This window comes from Fusarium falciforme, chromosome 10 (assembly GCF_026873545.1).
Source record: "Fusarium falciforme chromosome 10, complete sequence".
In the NCBI taxonomy this organism is placed as follows: Eukaryota; Fungi; Ascomycota; class Sordariomycetes; order Hypocreales; family Nectriaceae; genus Fusarium; species Fusarium falciforme.
In genome coordinates, this window is record NC_070553.1 from 2,654,724 (window position 1) to 2,672,798 (window position 18,075).

General features: G+C 53.6%; 6 protein-coding genes across 6 annotated transcripts; 4 read left to right on the plus strand and 2 right to left on the minus strand.

The window, feature by feature from the left end:
* Positions 1-652: 652 nt before the first annotated feature.
* Positions 653-4,098, minus strand: NCS54_01270100 (Hypothetical protein; the record flags this gene model as incomplete). Its single annotated transcript, XM_053157927.1, has 2 exons — positions 653-3,885; positions 3,942-4,098. 2 exons carry the CDS (start codon positions 4,096-4,098, stop codon positions 653-655), a joined length of 3,390 nt encoding a protein of 1,129 aa, XP_053013902.1.
* A 4,722-nt stretch (positions 4,099-8,820) lies between these two features.
* NCS54_01270200 (Hypothetical protein) lies at positions 8,821-10,329 on the plus strand (the record flags this gene model as incomplete). The annotated part of the gene is made up of 1 exon (XM_053157928.1): positions 8,821-10,329. One exon carries the CDS (start codon positions 8,821-8,823, stop codon positions 10,327-10,329), a length of 1,509 nt encoding a protein of 502 aa, XP_053013903.1.
* A 927-nt stretch (positions 10,330-11,256) lies between these two features.
* Positions 11,257-12,911, plus strand: NCS54_01270300 (3-phytase; the record flags this gene model as incomplete). The annotated part of the gene is made up of 2 exons (XM_053157929.1): positions 11,257-11,540; positions 11,594-12,911. 2 exons carry the CDS (start codon positions 11,257-11,259, stop codon positions 12,909-12,911), a joined length of 1,602 nt encoding a protein of 533 aa, XP_053013904.1.
* An 841-nt stretch (positions 12,912-13,752) lies between these two features.
* NCS54_01270400 (Hypothetical protein) lies at positions 13,753-14,606 on the plus strand (the record flags this gene model as incomplete). Its single annotated transcript, XM_053157930.1, has 2 exons — positions 13,753-13,857; positions 14,013-14,606. 2 exons carry the CDS (start codon positions 13,753-13,755, stop codon positions 14,604-14,606), a joined length of 699 nt encoding a protein of 232 aa, XP_053013905.1.
* A 733-nt stretch (positions 14,607-15,339) lies between these two features.
* NCS54_01270500 (Inositol-1-monophosphatase) lies at positions 15,340-16,282 on the plus strand (the record flags this gene model as incomplete). Its single annotated transcript, XM_053157931.1, has 2 exons — positions 15,340-15,457; positions 15,507-16,282. The coding sequence occupies 2 exons, from the start codon at positions 15,340-15,342 to the stop codon at positions 16,280-16,282; spliced, it is 894 nt and encodes a 297-aa protein (XP_053013906.1).
* Positions 16,283-16,651: 369 nt separating this feature from the next.
* NCS54_01270600 (Hypothetical protein) lies at positions 16,652-17,982 on the minus strand (the record flags this gene model as incomplete). The annotated part of the gene is made up of 3 exons (XM_053157932.1): positions 16,652-16,778; positions 16,828-17,651; positions 17,704-17,982. 3 exons carry the CDS (start codon positions 17,980-17,982, stop codon positions 16,652-16,654), a joined length of 1,230 nt encoding a protein of 409 aa, XP_053013907.1.
* Between the last annotated feature and the right edge of the window lie 93 nt (positions 17,983-18,075).

Genomic DNA, 18,075 nt, shown 5'->3' on the forward strand with positions numbered 1-18,075 from the left:
AAGAGGGTGTTTCTTGATCTCGGATGATCCATCGTGGAGCGAGCTTTGTGGTTGGGGATATCAGGATATTCAGTCCCTGAGTTTGGGGCGTGCTTTGCGTTTTTCATGGTGTTTATTCATTTTTTTTTTATATCGAGGTAGATGGACAGGATATTGTACATATTGTACACCGAGTTTGAACAAGTTTGATGTCTCATGCCAATATTCCCAAGTAGTTTCCTGATTATTTTGTGATGACGAGCTGTTGAGGTGATTAACCCCATTATATCTATACCAAGGTATCACCGGGCCTAAAGATAATAAAGAGAGTATAGTAAGAATAGGCAAAGAAGCTCTAAAGCTTTATCTTTATTCCAGTATGCCCTCACTTAATTATTACACGGTACTTGAGAGGAGCTAGGTAAGTAAGCCTCTTAATGTTCTGGTGTCTTGTTTATTTCTTGGCCCGCCTTGTTCAAGTTGACATGTCCCTTACTACCTAGGTAGGAATGAGTATGCAAGTTGGAGGTATTATAAATGGGTGACTACCTCGGAAAGAGTCTAGTTACTTGGATCACGCTGTAGTTTGCTATACAGCAGTTCCGTGAGCCTTTTTGTATAAACGCCGAGTATATATATATCAATGCCTATATATCTACGCACAACAGCCGCTCTACAGCACATGACTCTTTAGCAACCTCTCAACTCCACCCTTGCTCCAAGCCTTGACCTTTTCCTGATCACATGTTTCCCATATCCTCTTCATGAGGGCTGCCAACACGTCAACCTCTTCGCCGCCCTCAGAGGCCGCTCGCTGCGCATCTAGCCAGCCTAGAATGCCGAAGCGAGTGACGAGCGTAGTGCTGCCACCCTCGATGCATGACGCGCGGTAGATTATCCTCAGGAGACGGGTGCGCAGGTTAACACGCAGATAGGGGTTCGCGCCGAGGGCGAGAATCTTTTCGAACCAGCGCTTGCGGTGGAAGATGCCGAGGTCAAAGGGCGTGCGGAGGCTGTCGAGGAGGTAGATGAGCAGCCAGGTGATCTCGGTGTAGTACTTGTCGTCCTCCGACGGTTCGCCGTGGAGCACATCGTGGGCGAGGGGTAGCTTATCCGGGGCCCAGAAGGGACTTCGAGTAAGGAAGCCATTAACCTTAGGGTACAGCGGATGAAGAGGGTTCTTGAGAATCTCGAGGGCGTGCGTGGCAAAGGCTGTAAAGGCCGAAGGGACGGGGCCTTTATCTACCTGCTCTCTTGAGGACTCGGCAAGCTCAGAGAGGAGGAGCCAGATCTGGTCCTTTTCCTCATACGAGGATTCCTTGAGATTGGCAGCCATCTTGAGGATGTTGGTGAGGGCTTCCTTGCGGATGTTGATGTGGGTAGAAGATAGGAGACGGATTAGGCCTACTGCCCAGCCGTCTTCGACGAGGTCCTCTGCGTTTTTACCAGCCCATTTGGTCAAGGCCGTGGCATCTTCATCTTCAGAAAACGGCACGTGAAGAATTTCCTCAAGCCTTGAAAGGTCCACGGACGATTTGGTCTTCTCGTCTTTACCGGTCTCCGCCTCGGCGTCGGACATCTCCTCATCAGCATCCACATCCTTAGACTTGTCGTCCTTGAGCTTCTTCATCTTGATCTTGCTTGACGAAAACTGATCGCATATCCGCTTGTACAAGGCCTTTGTGAGCTGCTTGCCGTGTTTCAACCGATACGAGGCGGTAAAGTAGGACGACAGGAACTTGCCAAGTGAACCCTGCTCAGTGCTATCGGCAGAGCTTGTGGCGTACGACAGCTGCTCGACCATCGTCACATTGACCAAGGCAGCGGTACCATGAGATGAGGACAAGTTTCCTTCCTGAGAGTATGTCTCCAACAAGTCGAGATACTTGATGGGTGACGAGGCACATCGGTTGATGCAGTTGTCGACAAATGACCAGACCTTCTCCATGTCCTTGGGCTTGACCTCGGCCAAAGTTGTCTGCAACGCTTCATATAGAGGCGTCATCATGGCTGCCTTTGTGACCAGCTGGTTTTCAACAGCCACCTCGCCAAGAACCTTCTTGAGCTGGTGAAAGGGAAGATCTCGCTTCTTGTCACACAGCAGCCGCAGGAGAGCCGTGTACGGCGAGGAAGCTGCTCCATCGACGAGCTTGTCGATTCTTGAGAACCATCGCATGCCAGGGGAATAGCTGGCGATGGACACTAGATTCTCGAGCTCCATAACACCAAGAGACTCATCCTCAGTCTTTTCACTTCCTTCATTGAGCGTCTTGAGAACTTCGGTGAAGAAGGGCGACACATCAAAGTTGGCAGCGAGTGCGACTTGCGGAATCACCTCATAGTACACTCGTAGCAAACGACTGGCCATGGTCTTGTGAAGGATGTTTTCCGCAGGTATTCCCTTGTAAGCCCGAACCACTTCCTTCATATCGGGGATCCGTTGACAGAAGGCATCGATCAACCGACGGCTAGCTTCACTCCAGGCGGTGTCCTTGGACTTAGATGCCTCCTCATGCATCTTCAGGGCTTCGGCAAGTTTCTCGAGTGCCACGATGAGGATTCGGGTCGCAAAGAAGGATGTGAGGTGAGACTTGGGGGAGAGGCATCGGATGAGGACCTTTTGATTAATGGGAAGAGGAATGATGTTGCCGAGCAGGATGGAGGTGGGAGGAGGAGCCTTGGCGGAGCGAGTGCGGTCTCCAAAGCGAGGAGGTAGAGGGATCTGCATGGTGTTGAAGAGAAACGCGGCATAGCCGATCCATGTCATGGAAAGCTTCGGTTCAAATGTGAAGGATTGGTTGCTGAGGAAGTACTTGGCGGTGAGTTCAGGAGCAGCGGTAAAGATGGCAACCAGAAGTTCGTTATGCTTGAGGCTTGACCAAGGACGGAGTTTCTGGGCGAACTCGGCGAGGACAAAGTTATACACGGGGATATCATCCTTGTATCTGTCGGTCACAAGTGCTCCATGAGCGCCGGCCTTTCGTCCACTTGGCACTGTATCGTCATCTGATTCCTTGGGATAGAGGCCTGTTGATGGATACAAGACACCGGCACTCGAATTGGTGCAAGCGTAGATGAGGAACTGGTGGGCCTTGTAGCTCACTGTCGACTGCTCATCGACATCTTCACTGTCGGCGTACGAGTAGAGGCCCAAGACCCGCATTAGCGTCTTGGTGTTGAAGCTTCTGAACTTGATATCTCGAGGAATCTTGTCGTCCATCAAGACATGGGATTTCAACGAGTCCAGGATATCCCGGACGAGATAGGGAGGGTCGGTCTTTATCATATATGTCAAATGTGACAGAAGCTCCTTTTGGGACAAAAGTTCCTTTCTCCCATCGGAGCTCAAGAACTTGAGGAGGCTCAAGAAGAACTTGACCGCGTTGGTCCTCACAGATGCCTTGCGTACATCCTCCTGGGCGTCTCCAATATGTCCGATCTCGAGATTTCTCCCTAGAGAGGTAAAGGTGAAGTTGCGCGCTCGGAAGATGCGCTTCGCGTAGGCGCCGCCGTCCAAGCAAGTAGCCTCTCGAAGCAAGCGGAGAGTAGGTGATAGAACGAATCCCTTGCTCTTCTCCACCGACAGGTTCTTTGCGAGCGACTTCAGTTGTCGCTCCTGGAGGAGGGTCTGGCAGATGCCCAGGCCGTGGCTGACCAGCTGCAGGGAACCTGAGAGGACCTGCAGCAGCAGGGCCAGAACAACCGCGACGGAGGACATGACACCGTCGTTGTTTACTTGGACAGCAAAAGACCACATCTCCATGATATCGTTGAGGTAGACGGCATCTTCAGAAGCATCCCTCGGCTTCACGGCGTCGAGGTACTGGTGTAGGATTTCGAGGTTTGCCCTTCGATCGTCATCTTCGGAGACCAACTTGTCGAGGAGGTTCTTGAAAGATTGAAGGCCTGAAAAGTCAAGATTAGTCCACGCAAAGCTTCAGAGGCCCTAGTCGAGAACCTACCATGTCTGGCGCGGCGCAAATCCTGGTCAAAGGCCAGGAGCTTGCGCAATTGCTCGCTCGACGTCACGTCCTCGCTGGTGGGCGTCTCGTGGGTGATTTTCTGGCGCTTCCGAAAGGCGGCGGCGCCGTCTCCGGTGTTGGAGACTCGTTTTCCCATTTTGAGGACCTGGCAGCTCGTCGCGACTTGGATGTCTCGTTCATGAATTTCCTCGAGATTTTGGAGTTCTGCCGCCAACGACCGCTGTCCCGCCTGCCAGATTCAGCGGCTCGAGTGGGGCGTCGGCGTATTGATGATCCGCAAAAGCAACCGATTTACTTGAACTTGGTGTTAGTGGAATTGTTATTTTCCTTGAACCAGGCAGCACCAAAGAAGGATATCATGGCAGTAACCGTTTTTACTGTTGAATGGGTTTCATAACACCATTTGATGTCATTTATATAGCTTCCGTACCTAATTGGGCTGAGGTTTCAGCCAAGTCGAGGTTCATAACATGCCACACCACAAGTCAGCCATCAAGTCAACCCCGCATGGAAACTTATATGCCCTCGACTCCCATTGACAAGGCATCTACAGTGCCTTCTTACATACTCTCTGGCCATCTTAGCTTTCAATCAATTACATCAACATGAATAAGTTTCCTTCAGAGATCATCTCAGTTATTGTTGGCCACCTCGGCAACAAAACTCATGATCCTCACCTCATCGAGGACATCTACCGACTTGCGTTTCCATACCGTCAATAATTCAGTAGCGCAATATGCCTCTATATCCAAACAATGGCAGCACATTATCGAGACTGCAACATTTCGCCATTTGTTGTTGATACCGGCAAGACTTGAGATGGCGCTCCAAGTCATGACACCCTCTCGTCTTTCACGTCTCCGCCTCGTCAAGGTCGACTGCGTATTGGATGTGGATGGATCGAACGATGTCGAAGTGAGTATGCCTGAGTACACCGACCGTATACACGAGCGTGCCGGAAATATCATGCAGTCTCTTTTTCGTCTCCTCGAAACAACACCACCTGCAGCAAAGCCCTTGATTACGCTTTATCTGTCCATTCCTCTGTCCGACTACGTCTTCATGGCCAGTCTTCAGGAACATCCGTGGCATAGGATCCCTCGTCCAAACAATTTACCAATAATAAAGCATGAATAAAAGACTGGCTGATGTTGGGAGCAAGTCTGTCACATACCTCAAGCTTGCTCAGGAGGTATATCAAGAGCTGCCAGCCCTGCCGATGGTGTCCACTTACTCATACCAGGGCTTGCCGAGAACATCGACAAGCTGCCAATGTTGTTGAAAGATTTTGCCATCTGGCACATCAGGGAAATGCCAAGATATGATACCGTTGAACCGCCCAGTATGGTTCCTGCCGGCCAAGTCGATCGTCTCAGCAGGGCACTTCGTCAGTTCAGTCTGAGACCCAGTGTCGACCGTTTCCTCTTTGACGGCTGCGTGGACTCGGAGATTCTGTGGCCGTCCAATATTGATGACGAGCTTCCTCACTGGCCAAACATGAAATTCTTCACGGTCAAAATGACGGGTGTACTGCCATCAGGAAAATGGGTTGCTCTTCCTGATCCCCATGACAAAGAGAGGTGGGCCGGACCTCGGCAGGTATCCAACTCGATCCCAGGCGAAGATAGGCTCCGCCAAACGCGCAGTCTGACCGATCTGCAGATATTCGACGAGCTCTGCCTGGCTGCCGGAAAGGCCGCTGGACAGATGCCAAATCTCGAACATCTCTACATCAGATTTAGCGGCGGAGACAACGATTGGAGCAAATGGGCGGATACCAACTTGTCCTTTGAGCCACGACGGCGGCCTCGGCTTGAGGAATCGCCCCTCGAGATCAAGGCAGAGCCTGTGCTAGATCCAAGCGAAGAGACGATCAAGGTCTGGCGCGAGACTAGTGCGAGGCTTGGTGTAGGCTTTTGGATGAGGTCGGGGGTTATTATGATGGCGACGAGGGCGGAGATGTCAGATAGTTACAGTTGTCGTTTGAGTACCTACGGATAGACAAGATGATGCATGTATACCTAGACCTCAATACCTTTGCGAGCCAAGCTTCAAACAGAACCTTGAAATGGCTTCTTTCCTAACCCACCACTACTCAGCAATCATCTCGGTATTGAGCGAGTCGAGGTCAACTCCGACTACGGAGTCGACTCCACCAAAAAAAGGTCATGAGAGGCCGCCGTGATGGCATCCGTCACCTTGCGCCACACCCACATCCGCCGCAGCCGCTGCATCCACCGAAATCAAGTTCTCGTTGCATCCCGCAGCCATACAGAGGTCAAGGAATGAGACAAGATGCCCTCCAAAGCTGAGAAGTGCGCCCCCTCTACGGATGGCATGACTAGAAAAAAAAAAATTCCCCACGGATCCGGCGAGAATGAATGACCAGGGATCGTGGGATCGCCACTAAATGACTTGCACTGGATCTTGGCCTTGGCTTTATTGATGAAAAAGATGAAGGCAAAAACTGCATGTGAAGAGAAAGGGAAAGAAAACAAAAAAGGCCTCCAGAAGGGTCCGGCAGGCTTCTAAAGGCATCCCTGCTAGAGAAATGCATCATGATGGGCTGAAGCTGGTCGCTACTATTCTTAGAATGGAAGGGGGGGGGCAAAGTCAGGGGCACCACCATTACGAAAGGGCAACCAAGCAGCTTCGACAGCCGACGATGGAACTCACCATGTTCGCAGGAGCAGAGAGGGAGAGCAGCAGGGAACGGTCCGTCCGTCGATCAGGCTCAACTCTGATTTTCTAGAGGGTCCCGAGGGGACGGAATTGGCCCATTCTCGCATTCAGCCTTGATGCAGCCACAGAGGGAACATTCCACGAAGAGCAAAGCATGTCTGAAGCCTGTACTATAACTCGTCGAGGCTGAGGCAACCATCAATGGCCGCTTACAGAGTGAGATGGTGTTGTCGGAGGGCTGAGGCTGATTTCTCCGTCAGCGTCGGAAGATAGATAAACAACACGAAGAGTAGAGCGTGATGATGCTTTCGTGAATCAATCTCGTGTCGTTCACGCGGCGAATCGAATCGCGTCGCGTCCGTCCCGTTGTGTCAGCTCACGCCCAAGAACACACGGCCACGACACCAGAGGCCATCTGCTCGCACGCTCTATTCTTATTACGGGAGGCATGAAACTGCAAGACGACCGCTTTGGGAACTCTGCCTGGAGCCCAACTTGCCCAAACAAGACTCCAGACTGGCCGGATCAACAGGCTAGGCCGTTGTAGATGTATGTTCCCACGTTTCAAAACAGCTCAGACCCCGAACACGCGTCTACCCGTCTGTCGCGACTGAGCTACAGTACAGGAAAACTAAACGTGCAGGAAACCGATTTGACAGACGGAGAGATGAAGAAGTGACCATGTCCCGGGGTGCATCTGCCAATCAGCCCGGGGAGACAGGGGTCTTGTCTAAACCGACGGGAGGGGGAGACGAAAAGGAAAAAAAAAGTTGGTGTGTGGGATGATGAGACGTCAGATATCGATTGATTGAATGAGAAGGAGCATTGAGAATTAACAATGAAAAGAACGAGGCCAAGTTTGAAACATGGGTAATACTGACGGCGTCTTCTTTCTCTTGCTTCTGGACGGCTACAGGCGTATTGTTACACAGGAATACTTGTGTCATGTTACTCGAAACCGGCGTCTCTTTTTTTTTTTTTTTTTTTTTTTTTTGCCTCATGATTGATAGCCTACTACGAGATCTCTAGTCCAAAATCCCCTCGCCAAGATGCGGGTTCACACCAGTTCAACAGCAGAAATACGCAGCGTGACGACACACAGCCTCGACCATCCAGAAAAACAAACAAGGGGCCTCAAACCCCGTCATCTCGCGGAGGCGTCCAATGCCGACCCAGCACGAGACCCTCGACTAGAATGCACGACATCAACTTCGGGTCTCTCTTTTTTTCCTGGGAACACCATTTTTCGATGTGATCCAGTCACAGCTGAGCTCCTCTACTGCCTTGCCACGGTGGGCGGCGCTAGCATCGTCGCCGACGTCGAGGAGGGCCGTCTTCTAAGCGCCGACTGGCCCGGCGTGACAGCCGACCCCGGTCCGTCACCTGCGCCGTGTGGTTCGCCGTCGCTCAACCTCGTCCACTCGATCTGCCCTGACGGCCCTCCTTGACGTCCGTCATGGCCGGGACCATCTAATCCTAATCCTCTGCTTCGAGATGGATGCCTTCCCTTCCAGAGGATTGGGGTGTGTGGGTGTGTGTGTGGACCTGGAGACGGAGAGAGATCGATCTCGTCGTCGTCGCGGACCGGCCTTCCCTCCTCCTCTTCTTCTGCTCGTGGCTGGTCCGTTGCTTTTCCCTCTTCATCTGCCGGGTCCCTTGTCCTCTTATGCAGCTTTCCCGTCGTGCTTCTGTCCTATCCCATTCCTCTCCTTCTCTTCGCCTCCTCTGCCAGGTTTCTATTCAATTCACCCCCTCCACTTCTGCACATTCGCTGCGTGCACCGATACGAAGTACCGCACATGCATACCAGTGCCATGTATATGTATTAAGCATCTTTCTTCCTCCTCTCTTTTCTCTGCCTCGTCGAATAGCGCACAGCCGCTTCACCCGCTCGCTTCCTTCAGCTGCCCTATAACCAGCTCTCGCCTCCCTCTCGCCATCCTCGGTATGACGTGAGAGCCTCGCAGCAAGCAGCATGACAGTAGCCGGTACTAGTCACGGCGGCGCTGGAGAAGCCGCATGGTCGTCTTCCTCGTGGCTCTCGTCCTTGCCCCTCTGCTGCGCACCGCTGGCCACTTGCTCCGACAAGAGGCCGCGTCGTAGTAAGTTTCCGTCTACTTGCACTTCCACTACCGCCGTTGCTTGGGCTTCAGATTCTTCTTCTACTTTGATGAACATGCCCGGCGTCACCTTGAGCGACGAACAGTTGCTGATGGGCCAAGTCGATGAGAAGCATTCACACCCAGTCATCTACGACCAACCACTCTACCACCCACGCCCTGTGGCCGTTCCCATGGGTTCATCTCATCGCAATGTGCTGGAAAAGTACCCCAGAGAAACTGTTGCTCCCAAGAGGAAAAGGTTCTGGTCTCTATCTTCCAGTACTTCTGGTACTTCAACAACCTCGCGCCGGCCGCCCATCTCAGCACCTCAAGACTTTCGACACATTTATTCAGCCTCTCCCAAGATCCCCGACTTTCCTGAGCCTACACCATCAAGAGCTTCCAACTTGAGACCTGCAAAGCAACTTCCGCACCGCCCATATCGACCTCTGGAGTTGAGCATCTATGAGCCAGAGAACCGGGTCTCTCCTATTCTACCTCACTTTGATGCGCCTCCCTTTGTTCCTACCTTCTCTTCGGAAGTGTCTTCTGGATGCATGTCGAATCGGTCAGGGTGGCAGTCAGATGGAGGGAATCGCCCGGTTGAGCATCAAAAGAGCTTCTCTGACTCTCCCATGTCTTTCCACTTCCCCCGTAGGCAGGCTCTGGAGAGTTCGCCTTCCACCTCGCAGGATGATGAGATCCCTCCCTTGATCCCTCCCAGGGCCCGGAGCCGTCCTCGCGCATACACATCGCCAGACTCATCGCCAGACGTGGAGAGGATCAAGGAACGGGTCGCGAGTGCCATGCTCGAGGTTGAGAAGCTCCAGAAGCAGATCGACGACGTTATCGAAAGACAGAGCCTCTATACGCCCAGCCGGCCATCAACGCCTCACTCCACGGCCCGCACGATGCCTGGTATGAATCCTGCGCCTTGGCTTGCTTCTGAGCGTCTTTCGCTGACCGGCGTAGAACTGGAGCCGATGCCCTCGATACCTGCTCTGCCTCCAGCTGCTCCGTCTTTTGCTGAGAGGCTCACTTCTGATATTGACCGCCCTCATACAGCGCCCATCAGAACTCCTCCTACCACTCCCCCTACTAGAATCCTCGCCAACCCTCCTCGCCGAGCGAGGACACCTGGCGCCCCTTCAACTCCCACGAGCACTCCCCCTCGTGCTAAGAGGGCAGATGTTCCTCTACCTCCTCCTCTTCCTCTTGTCCTCAGACCTCCCTTGAGGAAGAAAAAATCATTTTCCCGGGTATCGAGCTGGCTCTTCCCCGGGTCACAGCACAGCCGGAACCTGAGCTTCGACTCTGTCACCAACGCGCCCCGTCCCATCAAAGGCAACGAGGGCTTCTACCAAGTCTCGCTGGGCGAGACTTCAGGCCGTCGACGGAGCACAGACTCTGTCGACACGGTCAGCACCTGGGAGTCTGACGACGAAGGCCGTACTGTTCCCACGACCTGCTCTCTGGGCAGCACACCTGCGGTTTCGCAGGACGAACCACTCATTTCACGGTTTGCCACGTTTGGCAGAGGCGATGCCCGACCCAACCGGACGAGCGTCGGGGTCGCCATTTGAACAAGAAGATATGCTTGGATGTATTCACTGACTGACTGATACCCCGTTTACTTTTCCTTTGTCCTGTTCTTTTGTGTATATTCGACGATGATACCACCTGTACCATATCAAGTCGCGGCTAGCAAGACTACGCGGGCGACGGTTTTGGATCTACTTACCCTGTGAACGGATTCTGGGCTTAGAGCTGGTTTTAACGGATTCATGGGATGGGATGGTAATGAATTGGGCGGCAGGTTTGCTCGAAAATTGGTCATGTTTCGCTGGATGAAGCCGAAGACCTGCTCTGAGAGAGGAGGCAGGAGTTTTAGTTGGGATTAAGACTGCCTAGAGCAGCTTTTTAAATACGAATCGCCTAGTGCGATCTATTATTCTCAAGATATCTATTGACTCACATGAAGTTATATGAGTGTAGATGTAGATGTATGAGTGAATCATGCATGCGTGGCCGAGACATTGTGTGGTGCAGGGTATTCACAAGCCAAGCGATGAATGCATCCATCTCACTCAGTGTTCAAGCCAATTGAATCCCCTCAATTAATCAACCTCGATAGAACTATCGGACATATTCTTCAACTGACTTTTAAGTCCAAAATCAAAATAACGGTACAAGACGCCCTTGTACACTCATTCATGTGCAGGGTGCTCAAAGTGGCTGACAAAGTGCCTCATTCGTCGACCAACCACGTGGTCCACCTCAAAGCCATGTCTTCAACGTCAAACATTCAGGGATAGCCGAGCAGCTCGTTCATCTCATTCACCCTCAGCCCCGCAACCTGACTCGACTCGATGGAACTATCCCTTGACAAAATTGACGCGCGCAACTCTACAGCATCTTTTACTGAAATACAATCAGCCAGAGCTGCTGAGCTGATGGGTCTCGCCAGCGGGAGCTAGCATATCCCTGTCACCATTACCGAATCACTGGAGATGGTGCATCTTGGGCGGCGCGCCGGAGACGAGGACGACGCGCCTCCCATCGCGGATCACCGGGACGACGACGACGACATGTCTGATTCTGACCCCGAGAGGGGACGCCTGCTTCATCATGACGACGATGATGGTGTTGATACAGAGAGCCGCTCGGACGCTGAGCGGCTTGAGAGCTGGCATGAGGAGCACCGCCGTCGTGAGACGAGACAATGGAGCTACCTCGTCATGGTCATCAGCACCATCGCATTAATTACAGTTCTCAGCTTCTGGGTCCGCGATGGGTGAGTTATATGAGTTGATGCTCATCTTCAAGTCAAGCTGACACATCTGATAGAACTCGACCGGTTGGGTGTGAGTATGATGGGAGCTGCAATGACATCTCTCGGCTCTGGGGGCAGTACTCTGCATTCTTCCCAATCCCATCTGAGCTTGATGCTTCAACCCCAGGCGAGTGTGATGTGACGTTTGCACTCGTCTTGTCCCGTCATGGGGCCAGATACCCAACCGCCAGCAAGTCTGCAGCATACAACGCTACCATTGCCCGCATCCAAAAGTCTGCCACTATGTATGGCAAGAACTACAAGTGGCTCAAGGAATATACCTACACCCTGGGTGCTGAAGACCTGACTGAGTTTGGCCAGCAGCAGATGGTCGACTCTGGCAGGGCCTTTTATGAACGGTACATGGGACTCGCCGAGAAGACGGAGCCGTTTGTTCGGGCATCGGGCTCGGATCGGGTCATCATGTCGTCTTACAACTTTACACAGGGCTTTTATGTATCGCGAGGAGAGTCCGGAGACGAGTATACTCGGGATGTCCTCATCATCCCTGAAGAACCTGGCATCAACAACACCATGTCGCATGGATCGTGCGCCTCATTTGAAAGCGATAAAGTTCCCAAAGACGCAGACGAAAAGGCCGAAGTTGCGTGGGGAGCGAGATTCCTCCCCGAGATTCGAAATAGGTTGAATCACCACCTACCAGGAGTCAACCTGACGCTGGAGGAAACCATCTACATGATGGACATGTGTCCGTTCCACGCGGCCAACACTCCCGACGGCGCTGGTCACTCGAGGTTCTGCGACCTCTTCACTAAGGCAGACTGGCGAAGTTACGACTACTACATGACCCTAAGCAAGTTCTACAAGTTTGGCAACGGCAACGCCTTGGGGCCGACACAAGGTGTTGGATATGTCAACGAGCTCGTCTCACGCTTGACAGGGCAGCCTGTTGACGACCACACCACGACCAACAGCACATTGGACTCATCACCAAAGACGTTCCCTCTTGACCGGGCCCTTTACGCAGACTTTAGCCACGACAACAGCATGGTCTCCATCTTCTCGGCACTGGGCTTGTACAACTCAACCGCCCTGCTGCCAAAGGACCACATCGTGCCCGCCATCAAGGCACACGGCTACTCATCAACATGGGTAGTTCCTTTTGGAGCACGAATGTACGTCGAGAAGCTCGAGTGCGGCGCCATCAGGAATGACAAGAGGGACGAGTACGTGCGAGTCCTGGTCAACGACCGTGTGATGTCGCTAGAGACCTGCGGAGGCGACGAGTACGGTCTCTGCAGACTAGAAGACTTTGTGGAGAGCCTGTCGTTTGCCGCCGCGGGAGGTCACTGGGATCGATGCGGTGGATAAAGGTAGAAAGACAGGGATTAGATGGATATCAATTATTTGCACGAATTGAATTGGCGAGGCTGGTGGTGTCCGAGATGGACCGAAATAGAAACCAGACGGGATGGGACGCAAGGGAGTAATAGAGGAATACGGGATTGCTTTGAAGGAATGCTGGCGGAATGGAATGATTTGATAGCATGCACTTGAGAATTGGTACAGACATGAACGATTGCTTTGCTCACTTGATAAATGAAGCTATATCGCATTCACAGGTGAATGTAACCATGAGAGATAGATATGCTTACGTCAGGATAGTCGAGATGAAGCTGACCAGTCCGTGCATCCCTCCAGCTCCCTGCAAGCCCAGATCTCTGACCTCGTCCCAGCGGAGCCGGGGACCTGGAGCATGCACTAGCGGGACTCCACTGATGCTAAATTCAGCGCTGAGCATCAGCGCCAAGCCCACTGTAATCAGGTCTGTCTGTCAGCGGGCTTGAAGCTTGAACCCCCCCATCCCCCTCCAAAGTCCGAGAGTTTCGTAATTGATGCGAGCAGCAGAGTTGAAGCTTTTCCCGAGTAAGCACCGCCACCCTCACTCATCCAACAACCTAACAAACACAGAAATTCGGCAGCCTGGCGGGAGACAAGGCGCCCTTTTTCTCTCTCTCCGAACAACTCATCGCCTTGCCAACTCGCCTTTGCACGACGCTGGTAATCGTCAAGGATCCAGCTGCGCCTTTCGACTGTGCTTCCCACCCCCAATCACGCGACCGAACACGAGGTAGAAATCAACAGCTTTGCTCACTTCCCCCCCCGAGAGCTTCCAGAGCCGGGTTGAAGCTATCGCCGCTCGTCGGACAAGATGGTGTCGACGGCTGGAGGCATCGTCATTGCCATCTTTGTGCTGCTGATTGCAGCTGCTGTCGGATGGGTCGTCTTTACACAGCTGCGCGCCCGCAGACTTGGGGTACGTTTGAATGTTCTTTTCCGCGATAACCACTCGATTTCTCTATTCCTTGCTGTCCGACCATTGTATCTCCAGCTATGCGCGCTTCGCCGCGACATTGCAGCTGGTCCTCGCAAAACATTTACCCAATTCATCATGCTGACCTCATCTTGTAGCTTCCTCCCCCGAGCCTTAAGTCATACCTACCATGGCATAAAGAGGAAAGTCCGTACGGGCCGCCGCGACCTGCGCCCGGCGGCGTCGTCGGCTGGTTCAACGACCAGGTCCGCAAGTTCAAGAACCGCAACAACCGGTCCGCCGCCGGCGCCTACGAGCAGAACCTCGGCGGCGGTGCGCCCCGCGGACGTCGTGGGTTCGGACCCCTCGATCCCGATGAGGCCTGGGACACACGCGTCGGTCATGAGGCGGATGCGTACGGATACTACGAGGAGGATGTTGGTGGTCGGGGCCGGGATACCGGGTACGGCGGAAGCAGTGGTGGAGGCTACAACATGAACCTCGCGGCTACGCCGGGGCTTTCGGGAGGACGATTCGACGAGGAGGAGGACCGAGGCCGAAGAGCGAGCAGGAGCCCTGCGTCCGGACCTGGTGGGCGAAACCCCTTTGACGATGACGCCGGCTCGAGCCTGCGGGGAGTCAGCCCGCGACCGATCGACACGGGTGTCCCGTCGGCGAAGCCCAAGAACAGGAGCGGCAGCGCAGACAGCAGCCCGACAGAGCGGAGGTCTGTGTTTAGGGAGGAGGTGTAGCCCGTCTGATGTTGACGACTGGGTGAAGCGAAGCTGCCATCTCGACGGAGCGATGCTCGCCTACTGTGCTGTGGGATTACGAAGAGACAAAAAGAAGCTACATGGGGATATGAGTCTTGTCGATTTCCTCTTGTCTTTTTCTCTCGCGTTGTTAGATCACTTTTTCTTGTTTTATTGGTCTGGGGAACCTGCGGTTCGAGCATGACTGTGTGCCGGTCTGGGTATCGCTGGGCGGAACTCTGATATATCATGACTATCTTCTCTTTTCCTCCTGTTACCGTGTCCTCCGAGATGCGACTGTTTCTGTCATGGATATGGGAAATACTATAGTGTAACTTGCAAATCAACGGCGTTTTATGATGAAAGGACCGTCTGTGGATTCCACTTCTGTGGGGGGTTTGGGGATTTCCTTGGTCAACAGTCCAATGGCAGAGGGTCAAGGGGTCAACGTGCTCCTTGTTCCCTGTCTGACAGTTTAGTTCTTATCAACGGCTAAATGTGACATCCTCTTTACGGCAGTTGATGCTACTTCCGGCTGCGGAACCTCCGGACGGAGCTTGTTCCGGCCCGGCACCCCGGCCTTTTCGGCCCCTCCTTACGTCGCCGAGCTTGCCCCGCCAAAACTTGTGCCCCTCCATAAATCACTCCTCCACCGCGACATCATCATCATCGTCGTCAGCAACTGACCACCTTTTGGTATTTTTGTTCAATTGACCTCTACAGAAGCTACACAATGGCGGACCTCGATCTCAAAGCTGTTCATGATGAGATGGTCTCGGTCGCTTACCAGGCCGGCGCCATGATCTTGGCTGCCAACCCTGCCGAGCTCGACACCGACACTAAGCTCAACTGTACAAATCACCCACATCTGGTACATCCTCAAGACTGACCTCTTGCTAGCCGTCGACATCGTTACCGAAGCCGATAAAGGCGTTGAAAAGATGGTTTCGGCCCGCCTCTCCTCCGCGTTCCCTTCCATCTCCTTCATGGGCGAAGAGACATACAAGCCCGGCATGAGACTTGGCCCCGAACCGACTTTTGTTGTCGATCCGATCGATGGAACCACAAACTTTGTCCATTCATTCCCCTCGGCCTGCATCTCCCTCGGCCTCGCCGTCGACCGTCAACCCGCCGTCGGAGTCATCTACAACCCCTGGCAGGACACCCTCTACACGGCCATCAAGGGCCAAGGCGCCTTCCTCACACGAGGTCGTTCTTCAGAGCCTCAGCGTCTCCCTCTCGCGCGATCCCCGAGACCAATTGAGGGTCTGGGAAGTTCGCTCGTCGGTGTTGAATGGGGTTCTACCCGCGACGGCCCCAACTTTGATCTCAAGGTCGAGACCTTCCGACGACTGGCCGGCAGCAAGGAGACGGGCGGAGCGATGGTGCACTCTCTGCGATCGCTGGGCTCTGCGGCGCTCAACCTGGCCGCCGTGGCAGCGGGACAGCTGGACCTTTACTGGGAAGGTGGATGCTGGGCGTGGGATGTGTGCGCCGGATGGTGTCTGCTGAACGAGGCCGGCGGTCGCATGGTGCACGGAAACCCGGGTGAGTGGGACGTAGAGCTCGAGTCGCGCGTGTACCTCGCTGTGAGAGGGGCGCCGAGTGGTCAGAAGGAGCTCATTGAGGAATTTTGGGGAGTTCTCAACGGTGGCAAGCTCGATTACTCCGTGTGAACGAGAGGAGATATAGAAATGTGATACTTGCGTAGAATGGAATCTTGGATAGAAAAAAAAACAAATGAATAATGAATGACGATACATGTCACGTCTGAATAGCCTCACTCGATTTTAAGCGCACACATGGTTGTAGCCATAATCAATTGTCATCAGGAAATTATGAGCCATTGATCAGATGACGGCACGCATAATAAAGCAAGCACCTCGTTGCTCCGGAAAAAGAAACCCATAATACAGTTGTAGTGGATCGATCAGTCCCCTTCCCTTGTTTCATCCCGTGAATCCCCTTTTTAAATGTGTGTTGGTATCGGAAACTGTCACGCCGTTTGTTGTTTGTATCCATCTCCTCCCCGTGACCGTCACCATTTAAGCGGCGTCGGCCTTGACGTCAACCTTCTTGGCGACAGGCTCCCCGGTGGGAGCATCATCTTCCCGAGCTCGCTTGCCGTTAGTGTTGGAATCGTCGGCGGTGGATTGGATGCGAGGCATGGTGCTGTGAACATGTTAGAATCTTGTCGTGACATCAGGGACATGGGACTTACTCATTGCCATTGTGCTTAACCTCCTCCTTGCGCTGATCCCGATCGCGGCCACCGTCACGGCCTCGGTCACCATCACGACCACCCCGGCCGCGACCACGGCCACCACGGCCACCGCCTCGTCGGTCCCGGAAGCCGTTCTTCTGGTCGTTCTCACGTCGCTTCTTCCAGTCGTCCTGGTCACGACCCCGGAAGTCCTTTCCACCACGTCCACGACCTCGTCCACCCTTGTTACCGGACTCGCGACCTTCGTAGAACTTGCGGGGGTTGCTAGCATTGGGCTCAATCTTTCCCTGTCGGATGAGCTCATTCTTCTCGTCACAGTACGCGCGCTTGCTCATGATCTTGAGATCATGCTCCTTCCACTTGGGGGAGGGGTCGAGCTTGATGAACTTGTTGGCCTCCTCCTCGTCGGCAAAGGTGACAAAGACGGAGCCCTTGAAGAGGTTCTCGTTGGTGCGTCGGAGCTTGAGACCCTTGACCTCGCCGAACTGGGCAAAGAAGGTCTCGAGGTCGAACTGGGTGTTGGGGGTTTCGTCACCGAAGCCCTTGACGTAGACTGTGGCGGCCTCGACCTTGGCCTTGGAGGTGTTCATGGGCTTGTAGGGGTACTTGCGCTTGACCTCCTCCTCACCCTCCTCGCCCGAGAGCTCGAGGAACTTGCTGTCCTTGATGGCGGCAACAACGGCGCTGTAAGGCTGGAAAGTGCGCATGCGCTTGAAGGAGTGGATAGTCTTGAGCTTCATGGGCTTGTTCTCGGCTCCACCACACGACTCCCACATAAACTTGTCCTGGGGGAAATTCCAGTCGCCAAAGTAGAATTCGACCTGGAAGTTGTCAGCAAGAGCGCAATTTAAAGCGCATGGTGTCTGTCTTTACCTGCTTGCGGATAGCATCGGGATCATCCGTCACCTCGCGGGTGCTGGGGTCAAACTTGCGGTTGTTGCGGTGGTTCTCATGATCGATCTTGGCAGTGGTCTTGAGGATGTTGGTAGACTTGGACTCCTCAGGCTTCTTCTCGGACGTCTCCTCAGGCTTCTCTTGGGGCTTCTCCTCAGTCTTCTCCTCGGTCTTCTCGACAGGCTTCTCCTCAGCAGGCTGAGCAGGAGTAGCCTCGGGGACAGCCTCGACGGGCTTGGGGACTTCAGCGTCGCTCATGTTGACGGCGCGATCGAAGATGGGAGATCAATAGTGATATGCGATCGCGTAATTGGAATCTGTACGACCCGAGGATTGCTAAAGGATGATTTG